Below are 18,005 nucleotides of genomic sequence, written 5' to 3'. Positions count from 1 at the left end.
ATATCGAGGCTGAAGAGATTTTCAGTATCATTTGTATCTGTCTAATGACCCTAATGAAATAAGCTGAATAGAATTACAAGTGTACAATATGCGTTGGTGTGAGGTCATTTTGGAAATTGATGGAAAATTATACAAAATGACAATGCTAATTACACTCATGGCATCTGGGTTGGGTTTGTCAATGGTATCATGGCAATGTTTATCAGTGCATGTTATCGTTAATGGAAAGGAAATCAAAGCATGTCTGAACAACATTGACATTTCCACAACGATTATTGGACTTGCCAGCTACAGTGATGATTATGCAAGATCTGCTGGCCCATCGATGATGTTTCACATGGTGAAGATCCTTTCACATATACCATGGCAAACATCAGAAATGCAGCAAGAGATGCTGAAACAACTGCTTTAATTAGTAGTAATTCAAATACAATCCTGAATTTCTGCAGTATCAAAGACAATGGCAAGTTGTGATTCCTCTGAGTCACATATTCTGCATCGCTGTGATGCCCACAAGGCTGCATTTGGAGCCAAACACAATCACATGAAAGGGGAGCAGAAATTTTTCAATTTGGGCATCATGGAGGTCCAAACAGTTGAAGGCAAAGTTGCATTTTTGAAATTGATATTATGGATACCAGTGATTATCCTTTTGATGGCTGCAGTAACATGTTCCTTGTCATTTATGAGTTCTGGAGGCACATCAATGTTGTTGTTTTTCATGTTCACCACAGACTTTTATTAACACACTCTTCAAATGGTGGACAACCAGTGGCACAATGATATTTGACCGTGTATTAGTATTTAAAGTTAATTTGCAGTTAAATGGTCATCTAGAACCCTCCGAAGAACTTTTGCTTGACTTCACAAACAATAATGTTGCACATACATGACACAGTCTTTTGTTGTACATGGGCCAAGACCAGAATGTTGATATGGGTCCGCAGATGTCCCATAAAGACTTGGTTCATGTGTACCAGATTTATTACTTTTCTCTCAAGCATCTAGGCTTGGTTATTAAACAGTCCTTGGTTGAGATGCACTTTAAGGCATGTGTAACTAAGCACAGATATATTGCTATGATTCTCTCTGATAAGATGCTCTTGTTGTGGTGCAGAGCAGTCTCCGAGTATCATCAGTAAACTATAATCTGTGACCATCAAAGATACAACAGTTACCACAGTGAAGTTTGAGCCTGTGTTGGCAGAAATCCAAAGCTTTCCACAACTTCATACACAGGCACAGAAAGTAAAAGTAGAAACTGATTTACAGGCAGCAAAAATCAAGTAAACAATTGTCATTATATATCATTTGTACCATGAGCTCACAATGCCTGCATTTATACTGTAGCACCCTGTTGAAGTTTCATTTGGGGGCTCATGCAGGTTACAATCAAAGATGCACAAATGTGCAATACATCCCCAATGAGATTAAGTCATGGGGAATGTAGAAGACTCAGTATTGGGAACCTTGATCTATCAGCTATCTCAAACCACTATAAATGCTACTACTAGTTTAGTTTGCTGTTTCTTTTTTGATTGTCTATTGAAGAAACATTAGGTAAACTTAAGACATTGAATTGTACTTTAATAAGGCATTTACTTGATGGTTCCATGTGTAAAAAAATCTAAGACAGTTTGACATGATATTTTGTAATATCCTTTGTCTAGTTTCTGGTTGCTCAGGGCAATTAAATGAATGAAAAATAAATCAGTCATGTCCTCACTCTGGTTATGATTGGATCAATGTGCTACCTGTGGTCAAGCACAATTAACAACCAACCAAAATATTTGACTGAGTATTGGCAATAAAAGTATAATAAAATGAGTGAGTGCTATCCCAACTCACTATAGGTGAAGGGAATGGTATGTGACACTTGAACACACAAGATAATAATGTAGTGTGCAACCCTTAACTTCAAGAATTCTCCACAATGTTCACTCGCTATTCAATGGAATCAGTGAATCATTGTTTTAACCCAGATTTGTTTCATTAAAAAAAAAAATATCCAAGAATCTGGAATGACAACAATCATAATCATCAGTATATAACAAGGATTACCCAACCACTGAGGGATTGGTTAAGTCTAAATTTATATTGCCCATAAACTGTCAAGAGATGCAATTCAAGAGACAGTATGAAATAGACAGGGTATAACACTGAATGTTAGATGCCATTTGAATGATTTAAGCACTAGTTGAAGGCAAAATATTATTTAGTGTATTTGAGAAAAAAACTATAAATGGCATCCTCTTAAAAAAGAGGATGGCTACCGGTACAATGGATCAGCCAGTGATGCTAGGGAGCAGACTGGGTCTGTACATGGTCTACTGGCTGAGCTTCAATGATTCTCCACAATATCCACCCTAAATTCTTATAATACAGCAAAGGGTAATTCATTCCTGGAAAATGTAAGCCTTGCAATATGTTGTATTACTAAGGTGTTGTATTACTGATCTTAAAACCCCATGTTGATATGACATGATAAGAAGCCTTTTTAGTGAAAACCTAATGTTGATATGACTATCCATTCAGGAGGAGTAGTGATAACAATATTCTCAAGATGGCCGATGTGGCATCAATACAGGATTTTTGTGAGGCACCAATTTCATTTATAACCAACTTGACATAAGAAATTGTTGCTGAAAACCCAATGGCAGTATGACTTTCTGCTCAGGAGTAGCAATAACAAGATTTACAAGATGGCTGCCATTTTCATTTTAGACCAATTAGACATAGTGAAAAACCCATGTTGATATGACAGTCCATTTAGGCAAAGTAGCACTAACTAGATTATCATGATGACAGCTGTGGTGGCCTTGTTGTTGTCAGAACATCTCTACAGTTTTCAGTTAGGACCAACTAGATCCTGGAATGAATGCATGACTGAAGTTTCATGGTAATCCTTCAAGTAGTTTAGAATGAGCAGCAACAAAAACTTGTGCAAATGGACAAATGCATGGCAGATGATGAACAATGGAATACAGACCATATCATAAGTTCTTCTGGTCTATGATGAGTAGAGCTATAAATCACGATTTTGCATGATTAAACAAACTAAAAGACACCAACCAACAGAATGATTCTTCTGTGGAAACAATAAGAAATCTGTGTATTTAAATGCAGATGACTGTAATTTTTTAGAAAACCACAAGATTTATATTCTTGAAATAGTTAAATGACTAACAGTAGATCCTGAGGTGTCATTGAGAATTATCCAGTTTTCTTGCAGCTGTATTAATAAGTATCATTTATTACAATAAAACCATGCTTTCATTTTTACAGAATTTGCTGACAATGCTAATTACCCTCATGGCAAGATGTCTGTGTTCAAGCTCACTGAGAATACATGTGTCAAGGTCTATGTCTGCTCCATAGTTGAAGTGAAGAATGTAGATGCTATTGCTTGTGCTGTCGATACTGACTTTAACATAGAGAGAAGAGCAGTTGCAAAAGCTATCAGAAAGGCAGGAGGTACTCTTTATGAGAAGGAATTTGACAAAATGAAATCAAAGTAAGCATTAAGGTTATTATCAGAAAGTAATGATGATTCTTAATCTTTGCATTGTATAGTCCTCTTTGTTATTATGTCCATACAGAGCCCAGATTTTCAATGCTGATGTAGATTTTAATCTTTTCTGGTTGAAGACCAGAAAAGTGAATGACATGGGCCTTTGGCATCTGTCTATCATCAGTCTTTCATCAGTTAGCAGTTGTTTTTTATCACTATTCTGCTTAAACCACTTAGATGGAAAGGAAGAAACTTGGCGCATAGTTTTAACTACAAATTTAGGTTGTTGCAGATGAAAATGTTATCTGCCATGGCAACCATCTTGAAAATTGTGTTAATGCTCCTCCTTCTGATTTGATATTTGTTTGAGCATGGGATTTTCACAGAAGGACTTCTTATGATATATGGTTGGTCCTATATGAAAATGGCATTGATCTGACCTCAAACATGTCAGCCATGACAGCAATTATATAAGTTTTATTATTGCTACTTCTGAACATAATGTCAACATAGGTTATCACACAAAGACTTATGATATTTAATTGGTCCTAAATAAAAATGGTGTTGATCTGATCAGCATCTTGTTTTCATATACCTGTAGAGGTGATTGTGTTAAATTGAACATCTCAATATGCCCGTTTCCCACTCCATTCTGTCAGAATAAAGAATTCACACTTGATAGGCCTAACTTCTTTGTGTGATACACATGTCAGCTCTATTTTGAGTGTCTCCCCTAATGTCTAAAGTATGTCAGTTCAAAATCTGAGTACTTGACATTGTGAATTGCCAAGTAATTGTTTAGTATTACATACTGTAAGTTCTTTTGTGTCATTATTTCTGACTTGTTTTGGTCATTTGGCATCTTTTCAGCTTAAGTTTATGTGACGCATGACTGTATTCATCTGAATTTGTTTTGCTCTCCATAATTACAGTCAACCAGCTCAGTGGGCAGGATAATTGTAAAGGATGCAATTTGGGATGTACTTGTAACATATGCACATAGTTGTCATAGGTATGTATGGGTGACTGGCTTGGCCAAATAGAGTAACCAGGCAAGTGGAAGAACTAAGAGACCCACCAACAAAGAGGAGGATGCCATCAGTATTGCCATCTCAATTAATATCATCAAGAGCAAGAACAGGTCATTCGCAGTAGTACCAATAGAGCCAGTCCAAGCTTGGTATGAGGACCAATGATGAACCTAGTTACATATTACAATTCTTCTTATGTTCATATTTTCTATTACTGGACTTAGCAGTAGATGTGAATTGTTTATGGTCAACACTAGATCTGACACAGCCTTAACCTTTTCCAGGAGTTAATTGGACTGTGTACAGTGATCTGTTTCCTGACATATCCTCTCCTGGTTTCATGAAAGAGATCGCTCCTGATGTCCAGCATTTCTAGTTCTAGTACCAGTTTTGACTGTAACTCTAGTCACAACTCATCTTCAGTGACATTACAGTCCCAGATGCCTGGTACTATTCACAAACCATTGATTATTCTCACAGTGAACATCAGACATCTCTAAGGCTCCATCACTATCTGGTATTGGCAATAGCAACTTTCATGTGTCTTATGCTGGTACCATTGCATGACCTTTGATCATTCAGTCAGGGAACACAAGACAGCTTCATCACCATACTCTGTTCCTGCACGAGATACACTGTTGCTCCAATCCTGTATGCTTGATACCATTCCCAGACTATCAACCATTCACTTATTGAACATCAGGAAATTATAGTGTCCATGGCTGTCTGGACCTTCTGTCTTGTTTGCCTTCCTTATGGAATGGCTTTGCCAACTTTGTCACATGCATCATAGGAGACATCTGTGCCACCCTATTCTTCTATATTTCAGGACTCATCAATACAAATGCCATATTCCATATCTTAGGGTGTCTAGACTCTAATAAATAGTAACTAAGAAAGAGTGAAAACAACAACCTTTGAAAAATTTAACAAATAATTTATTTCCCTGGAAAAACACTGTAAAAATGAAAAATAAGAACTTATGGTTTGAAGAAGTCAAATCCAGAAATAATCCAAGACTAATCCCTGAATTAAATGTTAGAAATCGTAGTAATGAAATGTTCTAATGAATTCAAATTTGAGTCCCGACAAAAAAATCCAAACTGGAAGGCGATAACGTATACTGTAGCTAGTAATGTGCAGTTGTGTCTGCAGTTCATTGTTATTCCACAATAATATTCTGGTGTTTGAATTTCCAAATAAAATTTCAAGAAATGTCTTTGTCCAAGAATTCTGTATGAGCACTGAAATATTTCCAGGAAAAAGAATTAATAATTCCCAAAAATATATTTTAGACTCATCTGGTCACAACAAAACACTTTTCAGTGTCCAAAGTAAAAGTCCAACTGAGAGATATCTCTCTAAACATCACTATTAAATGTAACTACTGCGCAATTTCGGAAAACCTAGAATTGTGAAATAGAGGCTGTTTACATATCTAAAGTCACATACTCCCAGCATGACCTTGATAAAAACCTATTATTTTACTCGGAGAATAAAATAAGAATAAAAAGTTATTTACTTGTCTCAGTGATTTCTGAATCAAAGTTGGGAACTAAGTCAAAAATAGTTTATGAAAAGAGTCAGGTCAAACTGAATTTACTGAAAAAAATGCCAAATCAAGTAAACAAGATTACATTACTTTGACATGCAATAAAATTACAATAAAAAGATTTTAAAACTTACAAACAATTGAATTAAATCAAATATAAATCAAATGAAATATACATAACACATATTTGATCTGATACAATCCAGGAAAGACTTCCCTTTCTATGCATAGATTTGCTGGCAATATACAAAGTTCCCAGATCTGTCGATCTATTGTCCGAGAAAGACCAGCTAACATTCCAACAGCTACTGCAGTCTGGTCAAATCATCATTTATAGAAGCAGTTTTGAGACTCAAGTGTAGATGCATATGCCTATTTTTCAAATGAAACTTGCAGCCATTGACAAAATGTAAGCCTGGGAATTTCTAAATCCAGATGCATTCATATTAACTGTTTATCCTTCCTCAGTACACAAGAACTGGTTTTAAATGTCATTGCAGTATGATCCATGCTTGAATGGAAGTCACAGTCATGGTTATATACAATGTTACTGGTTCTGCTTGGGAGTCTATATCACGTGATCTGGACAAAGTAGTTCATCACATTCTTGCCAATTCCATAACACCATTATTGAACTTAAGATTGCAGAAATAGGTGCCTTTTCTTTCACATCTGTTTTCCCTAAGAAACTCCATAAAGCGGCAGTTACAAAAAAGTAACCCTTGTCCAAGCTGCTTCTCTATGATCATATAGAGCAGGCTGACAAAGATATGGACCTAGCATAGAATCAATGTCCTGGCGCTCAGCCCTTTTGTCAGAGGAGAGACCTGAAAGGCAAGAAGTACTCTTTCCCCAAGGTCATGCCAAAGTTTGAAACAATCCTGCATGGATTTTTTTTAAAGACAAGAACACCACTTCCAACGGCACTTGACAGAAATGTAGAGAGATAATGATTAATTAAATAGCATTTTCCCCCATCAGCATCCTATGCTGATGCTGTCCTTTTCACACATCATAGTGGGTGGAGACTCAAACAGTGTGTGGATCTTACAAACCTTTTTGGAGGGCATCCAATTCATATGTACCATGGCTTAGAATACACACTCCAAGATGTGTTTCCATTCAGGAGGAAGATATCTTAGATCTTCAAGATGCATACCATTATATTCCAATACACCAGTCACCAGGAAATTCCTGAGGTTTGCATTCATTGACCGATTCACAGCACTCCCTTTTGGTCTGAACATTAGTTCATGGATCTTCACAGAAAGTTTGGATAGAGTTCTGTCCCACTTCATTCAAGGCCATTGTCTGTAACCTACAGCTGCCTGGGATGACATTTGCTTATATTTCCTCAAGCTCTTGCTGGAATTTGTTCATACCTGGGATGAATTCATATAAAACTGACACAGCTCATTCTGTGACATGCTTAGTTGCCTCTTTATTATGGATCAAGGTCACAGTTTTATATTTTTATTTTCAAATGCATATATTTCCTCTATTCCTTTGATAGATTTTATGTCATAATTATAATTAGTTATTATGAAGTCAAGAGATTCACTCACATGATTGCTGAACCTATTGATGTTGAGGTCAAAGTTACATGTTTTACAATTATGACATTGCTTCTATTATATGCTAAAAATGCATGATTTGATTTTGTACAGAGTACTAAATTGTCAATTACTTTTGCCTTACTTTAAGTGCAAGCTATAAAAAGATACTCTTTACATTTTTTTTCTCATCCATTCTTTAGATAAGTAAATATGAGGATGACCCAGTAAACAGACATGGGATGTTATTGTTTTATTGCCGATTTTAGTCTTTACATAGCAGTAATCATCCTGAATATGTTCTTAAAGTTATGCATAGTGGGGATATATAATTTTACCCATGTTGGAAAGTCTTGTCACATCAAGTCATGTTTCATCAGTTACAGAGTTTGCTTAAACTCTATAAGTTTGAAAGATTTAAGTGCAGTCATATTTAGGATGAACCTGAGACTACATGGTGATCTTGGTCAGATATGATTTTCACCATTTTATAAAATTATTTAGGGAGTCATGTTCCCTGTTTGACATTGCTTTATCTTTCAGTTGCAATATACAAATGGATCTGGGTCATCAGTATCATATGGATGCATTTCTGGCTTTTAATTTGCACTCATACACTTTATGTTAGATTTTTAGGGACACTTAATTATTAGAAGTAATCTGCATATTTGCTTTTTCAATTTACAGGGTACAGCCTGATTCCAGGGAGAAAATATTTATTTGTAGATCTGGTAATTTGTTCAGAGACCGCAATATAAAATCCGTCATCCACATCAAATTACAAAGAAGTATTACAGATATTGATACACTGAAAGATCGCTATATTCAGGTCTTTGAACGTGCAAGGCAAGCAAAAATGGAGAAAATTGTCATGCCTTTGATTGGGGCAGGTAAATGATTTTCTTCATATGAAGCACTGTTATCTCTTTTCTTTTTAATATGAATAATGAATTAGTATGATTTCAATTTTAGCTCCACTGGGTTGTTGTCTAGAACAAGGGATGGTCATATGTGGGATGGTCTGTTGTCCATCATCCATCTCTATGTTAGCAGACATTTGTTATCACTACTTGTCCTAAACTACTTGGAGGATTGCATTGAAACTTTATAAACACATTCATCTAGTTTAGAAAGCTGCCAAATTAATCCTAAATGAAAATGGTACCATTCAGACATTCAGTTTGGCCACCAAGTTTGCTATATTGAAAAGCCTGTTATGACTACTCTTACTGAATGGAAGGTGATACTGGGGTTTTTGCCTGAAGACAACTTATGCTGTCTTATTTAAGATGATTCTAAATGAAAATGGTGCTGATCTGATGTTCAGTAGGGCTGCCACAGCTGTCATCTTAAATATTTTGTTATTTTCTTATTGATACTTGAATTGATGGTCAAAATAGGGTTGTCATAGAAAGACTTTTTATGAGGTCTGGTTGGTCCTAAATGAAATTGGTATCTGTCTGATATCCAGTATGACCACCATAATGGCTATCCTAAAAAACCTTATGATGCTACATTTACTGAATGGAAAGTCACATTGACACAAGGTTTTATGACATCTTATGATATCTTGTTAGGCGTAAATTAAAATGGTCCTGATCAGATGTCTAGTATGGTCACCACAGTGATCATCTTAAAAATCTTTGTTACTCCTCTAAGTGGACGTCTAGTTTGACCTAAATGAAAAATGGTGCTGTTCTGATACCAGTATGACCAGCATAGGGCCATCTTCAAAATCTTATTGTTACTGCTCCTGAATAAAAAGAAAATGCCCTGTGTTTTTTAATACTAAATTACTTCCAATTATGTTTGATTGGTCCTAAATGAAAATGGTGCTGCTCTCACATCCAATATGGCCACCACAGTGACCATCTTGAAAATCTTATCACTACTCCTGAATGGTCATATCCACATGGGGTTTCCACTGAAAGACTTCTTATGATGACAATGTGTTTATTTTGGAAAATGATGCCAATATGATATATATGGCCACCATAACAGCCATATTGAAAACCTTGCGATGACTACTTCTTCAAAAAGGCTGGTCATATTGATATTTGGTTTTACCGAAAGACTTCATATGATATCTTCTTGGTCCTTAATGAAAATGGTGCACATGTGATATCCAATATGGCCACTATTGCAACCATATCTTGTTATTGTTAGTTTTCTAAAAATGGAAGGTTGTTGTGTCAGTAATGGGTTTCCACTAGAAGACTTATTATGATGTCATGTTGGACCTAAGTGAAAATGTTGATAATCTGATATCCATAGCAGCTTTTTTGAAAATCTTGTTATTGCTGAAGAATATCAGAGCTGGTTTGAATACTCAAGAGTTAAAGGGAAGAAATGGTCATGTCTTAACTTCTTGAAAATTCTTTTTGGTCAGTAGAGTACAAGTTCCTTTAGCTATTTGAGGTCACCAGTTTTCATTGATTGTATTGCTGTTACAAATCACAAATTCCAAGACTCAAATACAGTGAAGAGACTTATGAAGAAAAAGGTGTCCCTCTTCCCATGTACTGTAATGATGGTACATCCACAAATGCAACAACTGATACAAAATACAAAATTATATCCAGAAAAATAAGTTGCTTGACACTTTTCCATCTTTGTGTGCATTATGTTGTATGTGTATCATTTCCTATACCACATAAGAGATCGCCTTCAAACTATGAAATGTATATACTAAAACTGTGATTATAAAGTTGCCACTTCACATGACTTGAGTTACCTGGATTGATTTAGTGTCTCCCAGATAAAGTCAATTATCTGGAAAAACTCTGTCCCCAGATGGGTTTATATTGTCAACATTAATACATAATTGTTTTATGGCCTGAAGCATTTATTAAAACTTGGATAGGTACTTTGATTGCTTGATTGGTGTTTTCTTTCCATTTGTCTCTGTCTTTACTATTACTTGAAAGAAAGCCTAACATATTTATCATTATACCAATGTTGACAGTATAAAGAGGAATTTTAGATGGGACCACTTGGGTGTGGTAGTGTATACTTTAATCTCCTTTGTTGATGGAAGTACAAACTTAGCAAGGATTAGGAAGTGATTAGGACTGGCGATTGATGCAGTTTGACACCTATCATACAAAGATTTACCATAACATACTTATTATGTCAAATAAGGGGTTTGAAATTAAATGATTTTACACAGGTGGAATTATATATAAGAAAAGGAATAAGATTTATCTGCAGAACTACAAATATCCAGCAGGAGTACTTTCCAGTCAGTCACTATATATATATATATATATATATATATATATATATATATATATATATATATATATATATATATATATATATATATATTTATTTATTTATTTATATCAAGAGATAGAGAAAGAGAGAGAGAGCGCGAGAAAAAGAGACATACACACCGTTCTTTTGTGAATTTACACATGATAACTTGCAATCCACATGTGATAAGTTGTTAGCAAAATAGGGAAGTTGACATGGTATGACTTACTTTTGCCCAAGTCCAGTGATTCTGAATATTCAGTATTCAGTATATTAAGTGTACATGAGCTGCATTGTGAGAAACTATCACTCATTTAGACAAGATGACATTATCATATAAAACTGTTTATAAAAAAGTTATGTTGCAAAGTTCCTGTCTGCAGTTTGTGTCTGAGTGTATATAATGATGGGACTCTTTTTAGCTCTTGTTGATAGTCATATGAGATAAGACACAAATGCCTGGGAGAATTAAATGATTAGCGAAAGTTAGGTTGCCTAGCAACTGGAGCAGTTTTCACTTGTGGACCCTGCATTTGTAAAGAAAGTGTTTAATGTTGTCTGCAGTGATTGCCTTGTATCCTGTGGTAAATGTGCTTGCATTTGTTTGAAGTTCAGTATCGTTCCCAAATATTCTAAAATTGTACAAAGACCAAAGATCTCGCTTGGATCTATGGGAATCTTTAAACTATTGAAAATTAACATTCTCAAAGCTGTAGTTCTCTCACTGCATGTTGAAGAATGGTCTCTTGTGAGAAAATCATCAAGAAATTGCAAAATAACATCAACTTGTTTAGCTATCCAAAAGATTGCTTGAGATAAGATATCAAATAATTTTGGACTTAAAACACAAATGCAGTACTGTCCTCTCCATCTCATCCAAAACAATTATCCTTGTGAAGGTGTAATGGGAGTCTGCTTGAAAGCATCTGAAATATGTTTTACACATGATGGCCCTCTTGCCTTAATTTTCAATGTTGACCTAAGGAGCTTTTCTCTTTGTTAGTAAGTTGATTAAGACTTTCATGTTCATGATCAGCATGATAAGTATTTTCTCTTTTGAATATTTTCTTATAGCTACACTTATGGGGCTAACTGTAGTTTGGATATGGTGGAGAAGGGAAAGGACTGAGGATGAAACCTTTGTCGCATTCCTTAACCAATAAATGGTCCACAATGGTCATTTTTTTTTACAGCAGAGAAGAAGTAAGCAAGTTAGTTTTCTCCTCCAAACCTTGCTTTAGGCCCATAGTCAAATAGTGAATAAAGTTCTAGTCAGTACAATGAATGAGTTCAAGCTACAATCTGGAAATCTCAGTTGGGGTGGAAGCCTTTGTTAGGAAAGCATGTCAGATTTGTTGAGTCTTCTCTATTACTAGATTATGAGTGGTATGGATATTGTGAGTACTGGAAATGTAGAATGGATTATTTGGATAGATTGCTTCCTAATGTATTTTGGACCTTTAATTTTTGCAGCTGTGTAAATAAAGGCAGTTCTGTTGCAGCCTCACTTAGAATTAAACTTTTTACAGTTCTTTACCATCTAGCATCTCAGGGATGACCTAATTTTTAAATACCCATCTGTTGTTTGCTGTCTCTCTTTACTATTGGAGAGCCGGAGCACAATTTGTGTGGATAAATATTGGTGGGATGAGTAATGGAATTGCATATGTCACATGTGATTGTTTTGCTGCAACCAATCAACAGCTTAAGAGCCACCTGGTCTCTGAGATCCCATTTTACTATGATTCTGTAGTCGCACAGGACAATGACTGCCTGACTAGAGTAAATATTGTGGTAATCATAAAATATGTTGCTATAGGCATTGACATTGTTGATAATATCAGCTTCATTTTATCTAGTTCATGTCATCTGTTGTACAAATAATACATATCAACTTACTCACCATAGGCTGTTTTGAATTCACTGAGACTGTGATGCTGAAGTAATCGGGGATCATTCTTGAGTTGGTGGATCAGATTCAAACAGGTATCAAAGGAGAAGCAAGATTGCTGTGCTTAACCACAATGATATGCTTTTGCAGGCTTTCAGATACTATGTTGATTGCAAGCAGTCTTTCTGGAGAAACTCCCAGGGTCTGCAAGTCAGCTGATTAAAATAGGACTCTTCTCTGGATGCAAGCTGGGCTAATGATGTTGATAAAATATTTAGTGGTCTAGAAATAAATTCAGGGAAGAAGCCTGTTGTCAAGCCATGAAGTGACTGTTGGACTGATTGAGGTTGATGTTAGAGCTGAATGGAGTATAATATATGTAGACAGCATGTTTACATCAGTGTTGGCCATACTGGAATGAATCCCTGAGCTTCTGGAATATTGCACACCACTGCAGTTGCTGAAATAGATGCCTCTGCTGCAAATTCATGAAAATTGTAACACTGGGTCAGTGGCAGGGTGGGGTGAAAATTGTAACACTGGGTCAATGGCAAGGTGGGGTGAAAATTGTAACACTGGGTCAATGGCAAGGTGGGGTGGAAATTGTAACACTGGGTCAGTGGTAAGGTGGGGTGAAAATTGTAACACTGGGTCAATTGCAGGGTGGGGTGAAAATTGTAATACTGGGTCAATGGCAGGGTGGGGAGGAAATTGGAATGTTGGATGTAGCTTCCTGGGAGGGATAAGTAATATTTCAATCTGATTATTACTCATGTGTGCTAGGTGGCATTTGAGTTAAGTAGTCCCGCTGATATCTCATTGAAGGAACAGTAGGCCTTGACGTATAAGTGGAGGCAACATTGTCCAAATATAACTATCACATTTCATATGTAGAAATTGTAGTAAACACTTAAATGCCTATAGACTCTAGTTTCTGTTTTAAATGCTGGAAGGTCCAGTTGCAGTGATTGTTCATATTATATGGGTGATTCTCTGTCTTCAAGAGGAGCAGTATGCCATTGTGTTTTGAAGAAAGACAGGCATCAATATCTGATAAAAGCCCTTCTGAATGCATGAATAAATACCACAAGGGAAAAGTGGAAGCAGATAGTAAGTTCATGTTCTGAAAGTAACTGATAGAAGCACACTGGAAAACGTGAATGGGCAGTCAGTATAAGTATAATGTGGTATCATTCATGACTCCAAAGAAAGATTTCTTGAACAAAGATGCTACACATGACAGCTGGAAATGTTTTGATTGGTTGGTGAGCAATGTATAAATAAATGTCTCATGCATATTAATATGGCTTATTTTTTTGAGTGGGTCACATATTGCCATGTATAAGTTATGCTTAAGCAATTGCATAAACAACAGCAATATAGAGAATATTGTGTAAGAGACTTTTCTGTGGGGTTGAGTATCATCATCTCTTCTAATTTTGTGTGGCAATATTATTTTCTATATAGCCAAAATTATTATGTGCTGCTGTTCTACAGGTCAGAAATTATTTTCAGTTTACTGAAGTTTGTTTTTTCCCATAATTTAGTGGCTTGTGCAGCAGTACTTTTTTAACTGATGCTACAGGTTACTCAGTGATAGTATTACAACTTTCTGGATATATTTAGATTGCTTTCATTGTAGGTTTTAAATAAAACCTTTCAATATACTTTCAGCAAATCTGAATGATGTCAGTGATGATGAAGTATACCAATGCAGTTGTCTCTTTGCAAAAGCTTTGAAAGATGTTATTGAGGTCAGAGGGAAGGAAATGAATGTAAAGGAAATCCATTTAGTGGATCTGGACAAGAAAATCATCAGTTTTGTTTCTAAGTCATTTGACGACTTAGAAACAGCAGATCCTAACATGAATAAAGCAAATGGAGGAACAGAAAGTGAGCCTGTCTCAAAGTTAAAATCAAGTGAATGTTACAGGAAGTTCTTAATTTAATTAGACAGTTTTATTGCATATAGTAGATTTTTCAAATTAAAACCTGGCAGTCACATTAATACTTGTGGCTTTTTAATTGTCATCAGTCTATTGTCACAATATAGCTTCAATGATTTGATTTAATACCTATTTATTCTATTGTCATCTTAATGGAATTTCATTACAATGGCAGTTTTTCCAGAGATGGTCATAGAACTTCTTAAACTGTCATATGGTCAGATTGAGCGTCTTTCTAAATGGTAGCTGTCTCAGATAATAATAATAATAATAATAGTAATAAAGACTTTTTATTTAGAGAATGTAACTCAGTTAGTTACAGAACGAATCTACCTTGAGGCCTTCTATCTGTTACGTACAATATATACAGTATATACAAAATGATGTGAAGAATCTGGCTTGACACTAAATAATTAAGTGATTTAGAAAATCAAAGTATCAAGCCTGGAACATATGCACAGGCATCTTTGAAAACATAAACATATATAAAATATCATCCTGCATTGAAAAATTAAACGATGAAAATGATGCAAAACTGCAAAATAGTAGGTGGTAAGCTATGTAACATGATGGCACATATCCAATACATATAAATCTAATGGGGATTATTTTGCTGTGTAAAATTTGTTTTGGTAGATAGGATGACCACTACAATAGTTAGATCAGTTAGCTGCATGTTGAAAGGAATAAGTGTAATAAGGAATTTAAGGCATCCTCGGCCACATGGACTTACACACTGGGTGGTATCACTTGATTACTGTATTTTCTTTGAAAAACAATGCAATTCCAGGTTCGCATGAAACAAATGTAATGGTGTACAGGTGGTCTTGGTATGTGAAAGAAAAGAAAAAAAGCTGTCTGGTTTACTATTGCAAACCAATACAAGTTTTGATAATTTTGGTGATCCTGCCTCAACTTGGATGGGATCAGTCATGAATTCCATTATTACTTTTTACCATTTCCTAAGGTCTTGTAATTATTCTTAGTTTACAATAAGGAGATTAATCATACCACCATGTTAGATCTAATGTCAGATTCTGCAAGACTGTGATAGTGATGTGGTGCATGTAAAAATTAAATGTGCTGGCCTCTATGACTTATTAAATCTGTCATAAGAGTTGTAGATGCAGAAATGTTTTTTGCCACATTTTTTTATGAGTTAGACTGGGATTTTCAGCAAGGAACACATTCAGGGGAAATTTCTCTATACTGGTACCTTAGGGACATGCCACCCTCCCCCCATCCATTTGTGTGCATTTTTTAAAGTCTAGTGGTACCTATGTGGGTGTCTTTTCAATAAATTCCAGTATGCTATTGGGTCCTCATCTCTGATTCTCAGTATATATATCTTAGATTTATTAATCTGATATGATTTGACTCCACACCTGCTTTGACATGGATATGTTAACATAATTATTAACAGATAATTTTAGTTATATTGGTATTAGTAATTACAACAGATGTGATAAAGCAATCAATGTATCTAATTAAATAACTTGAATCTACATAATTACAAATTTCAGTTTTTGCCTTCAGGCTCATACAAACGTTTGCAAAGAAAATCTGAAGTTTAAGCTCAACTGGCCAAAGAGCTTATGCCATAGTGCATGGTCTGGAATCCGTGGTCTACACACAAACACACACTCGCACACACACACACATGGTCTGGAATCCGTGGTCTACACACAAACACACACTCGCACACACACACACATGGTCTGGAATCCATTAGTGTCTTATCACTGCTTCTCCTAATCCACTGGGATGATAGTCTTGTGATTTGACCCGTACATGAAATATTATGGTCTAGTTGGTCCTAAGTAAATATGGTCCTACTTTACCTCACCCCTTGCCAGTATCCAGTAATGTCTGCAAAGGTGGCAATTCTTTTTGGTCAGTTGAACTTCCGTCTCTTCAGTAGGAGTTATAGAAGGCATATACTCATGGGTCTGAACAGGGATTTACAGTATCTTGGTGTCCATGCCTTTTCTTAAAAAGCATAGAAGTAGCAAATGCAACATTAGTCATATACTAGCCTACATGTGAGCATGGTTGTCTGTCTGACAAAATTATTATGATTTACTTATACCTGTACCCATTGGTGCCATTTTAATCTATGTAGTTATGAGTGGCAAAAATTTTCTTCACTGTGTATTGAATATAATAAACAAGCTACCCATAAGATCCAGGTTTTATGTCACCTAGTACACTTGCCAGATCCTCAGATCTGGTGCAAACTTATGACTTTCAAGTGGGATTATCTTGTCCTACACTGAAGAATATATTTAGTATGTGATGAATCTTATTTTTGAGTTTAGCAGTTTTCTTCTCTGGTCAAACAAATTAAATAATAGCTTTATATATTAAGTTTTTACTGGATATTACATACTTAGGTAACTCCAGAATATTTTGAGTTTTTGATACACATTTTTCAAGATCTTTTTGACAGAAATTTGGTTCCATTTAGGCTGTTCCATGAAAATATTCATGGGATCCAGGATGGGTAATTAAAATGACCGGCATGGGGGATCAACCTAAACATGCAATACAGATGCGTTCTGAAAGCTTCCATGTTTTATATCATATCATCAAACACAAATTTGTTTGTGCTGCATTGCTATGAAGAGTGAACAGTCATTGACAGTGCAAGGGTATCTCTGTGTTTGTCACTTTGTTTATAGACAAACCATGTTCTCAGTGGTCAGCTGTAAATAGGCTGTGGCAGCCTAGAAGCATATGGACCATGTCATTTATTTCTATGAGACAAAAATATTTATCAGATGTATGTAGACACAATAATTTACAGAAAAATCATGCATTTTGTTCACTGTAAAATTATCTTTAAGAACAGAAACCACAATTTATTCAGATCACCTTGGATGTTTTTATGATTTCATTTTATGTCAGTCCTTGTTTCATAAATACTTGCTCATAAGTCAATGTTTGTTTTTTTCTGAAAATTTGATTGATACAGAGTTGGAGTCATTTATAAGCATGATATTTAAAATAAATTATAAGTCTGTGGTTAATGTTGGAGACTCTAGATGTTTGCAATACACAAAAATACAGTCAATTCTGCAAGAAATACTCATGCTTCTCTAGCTTAGTGTTGCCTTTGACATCCCTGGAGTAAGTTGTACCACATGCAAAGACTTACCCTGATATCCAGTGTAGATATAGATTTTATTTTGGAACACTTGTATGTGACGTCAGCATATGTAAGGTGAGACTGACCATTTAAATTATTGCCTATCTAGTGGCAGCAT

At 35.4% G+C, this 18,005-nt stretch overlaps 1 protein-coding gene across 1 annotated transcript in view; it reads left to right on the top strand.

Annotated features, from left to right (window-relative positions):
• Window positions 1–14,742, top strand: part of LOC149773798 (uncharacterized) — a 28,746-nt gene extending 14,004 nt beyond the window's left edge. Inside the window, exons 4-7 of the mRNA XM_089945977.1 lie at window positions 450–602; window positions 3,286–3,514; window positions 8,335–8,537; window positions 14,468–14,742. Coding sequence (XP_089802103.1) covers window positions 450–602; window positions 3,286–3,514; window positions 8,335–8,537; window positions 14,468–14,742 — 860 coding nt within the window. The remainder of the gene's footprint in view (window positions 1–449; window positions 603–3,285; window positions 3,515–8,334; window positions 8,538–14,467) is intronic.
• The last annotated feature ends 3,263 nt before the right edge of the window (window positions 14,743–18,005 follow it).

The sequence above is a fragment of the Sinohyriopsis cumingii genome, unplaced genomic scaffold (assembly GCF_028554795.1).
Source record: "Sinohyriopsis cumingii isolate HCF-2022 unplaced genomic scaffold, ASM2855479v2 utg000552l, whole genome shotgun sequence".
In the NCBI taxonomy this organism is placed as follows: domain Eukaryota; kingdom Metazoa; phylum Mollusca; class Bivalvia; order Unionida; family Unionidae; genus Sinohyriopsis; species Sinohyriopsis cumingii.
The sequence above is the reverse complement of the archived record's forward strand: the minus strand, read 5'-3'. Positions and strand labels throughout refer to the sequence as shown.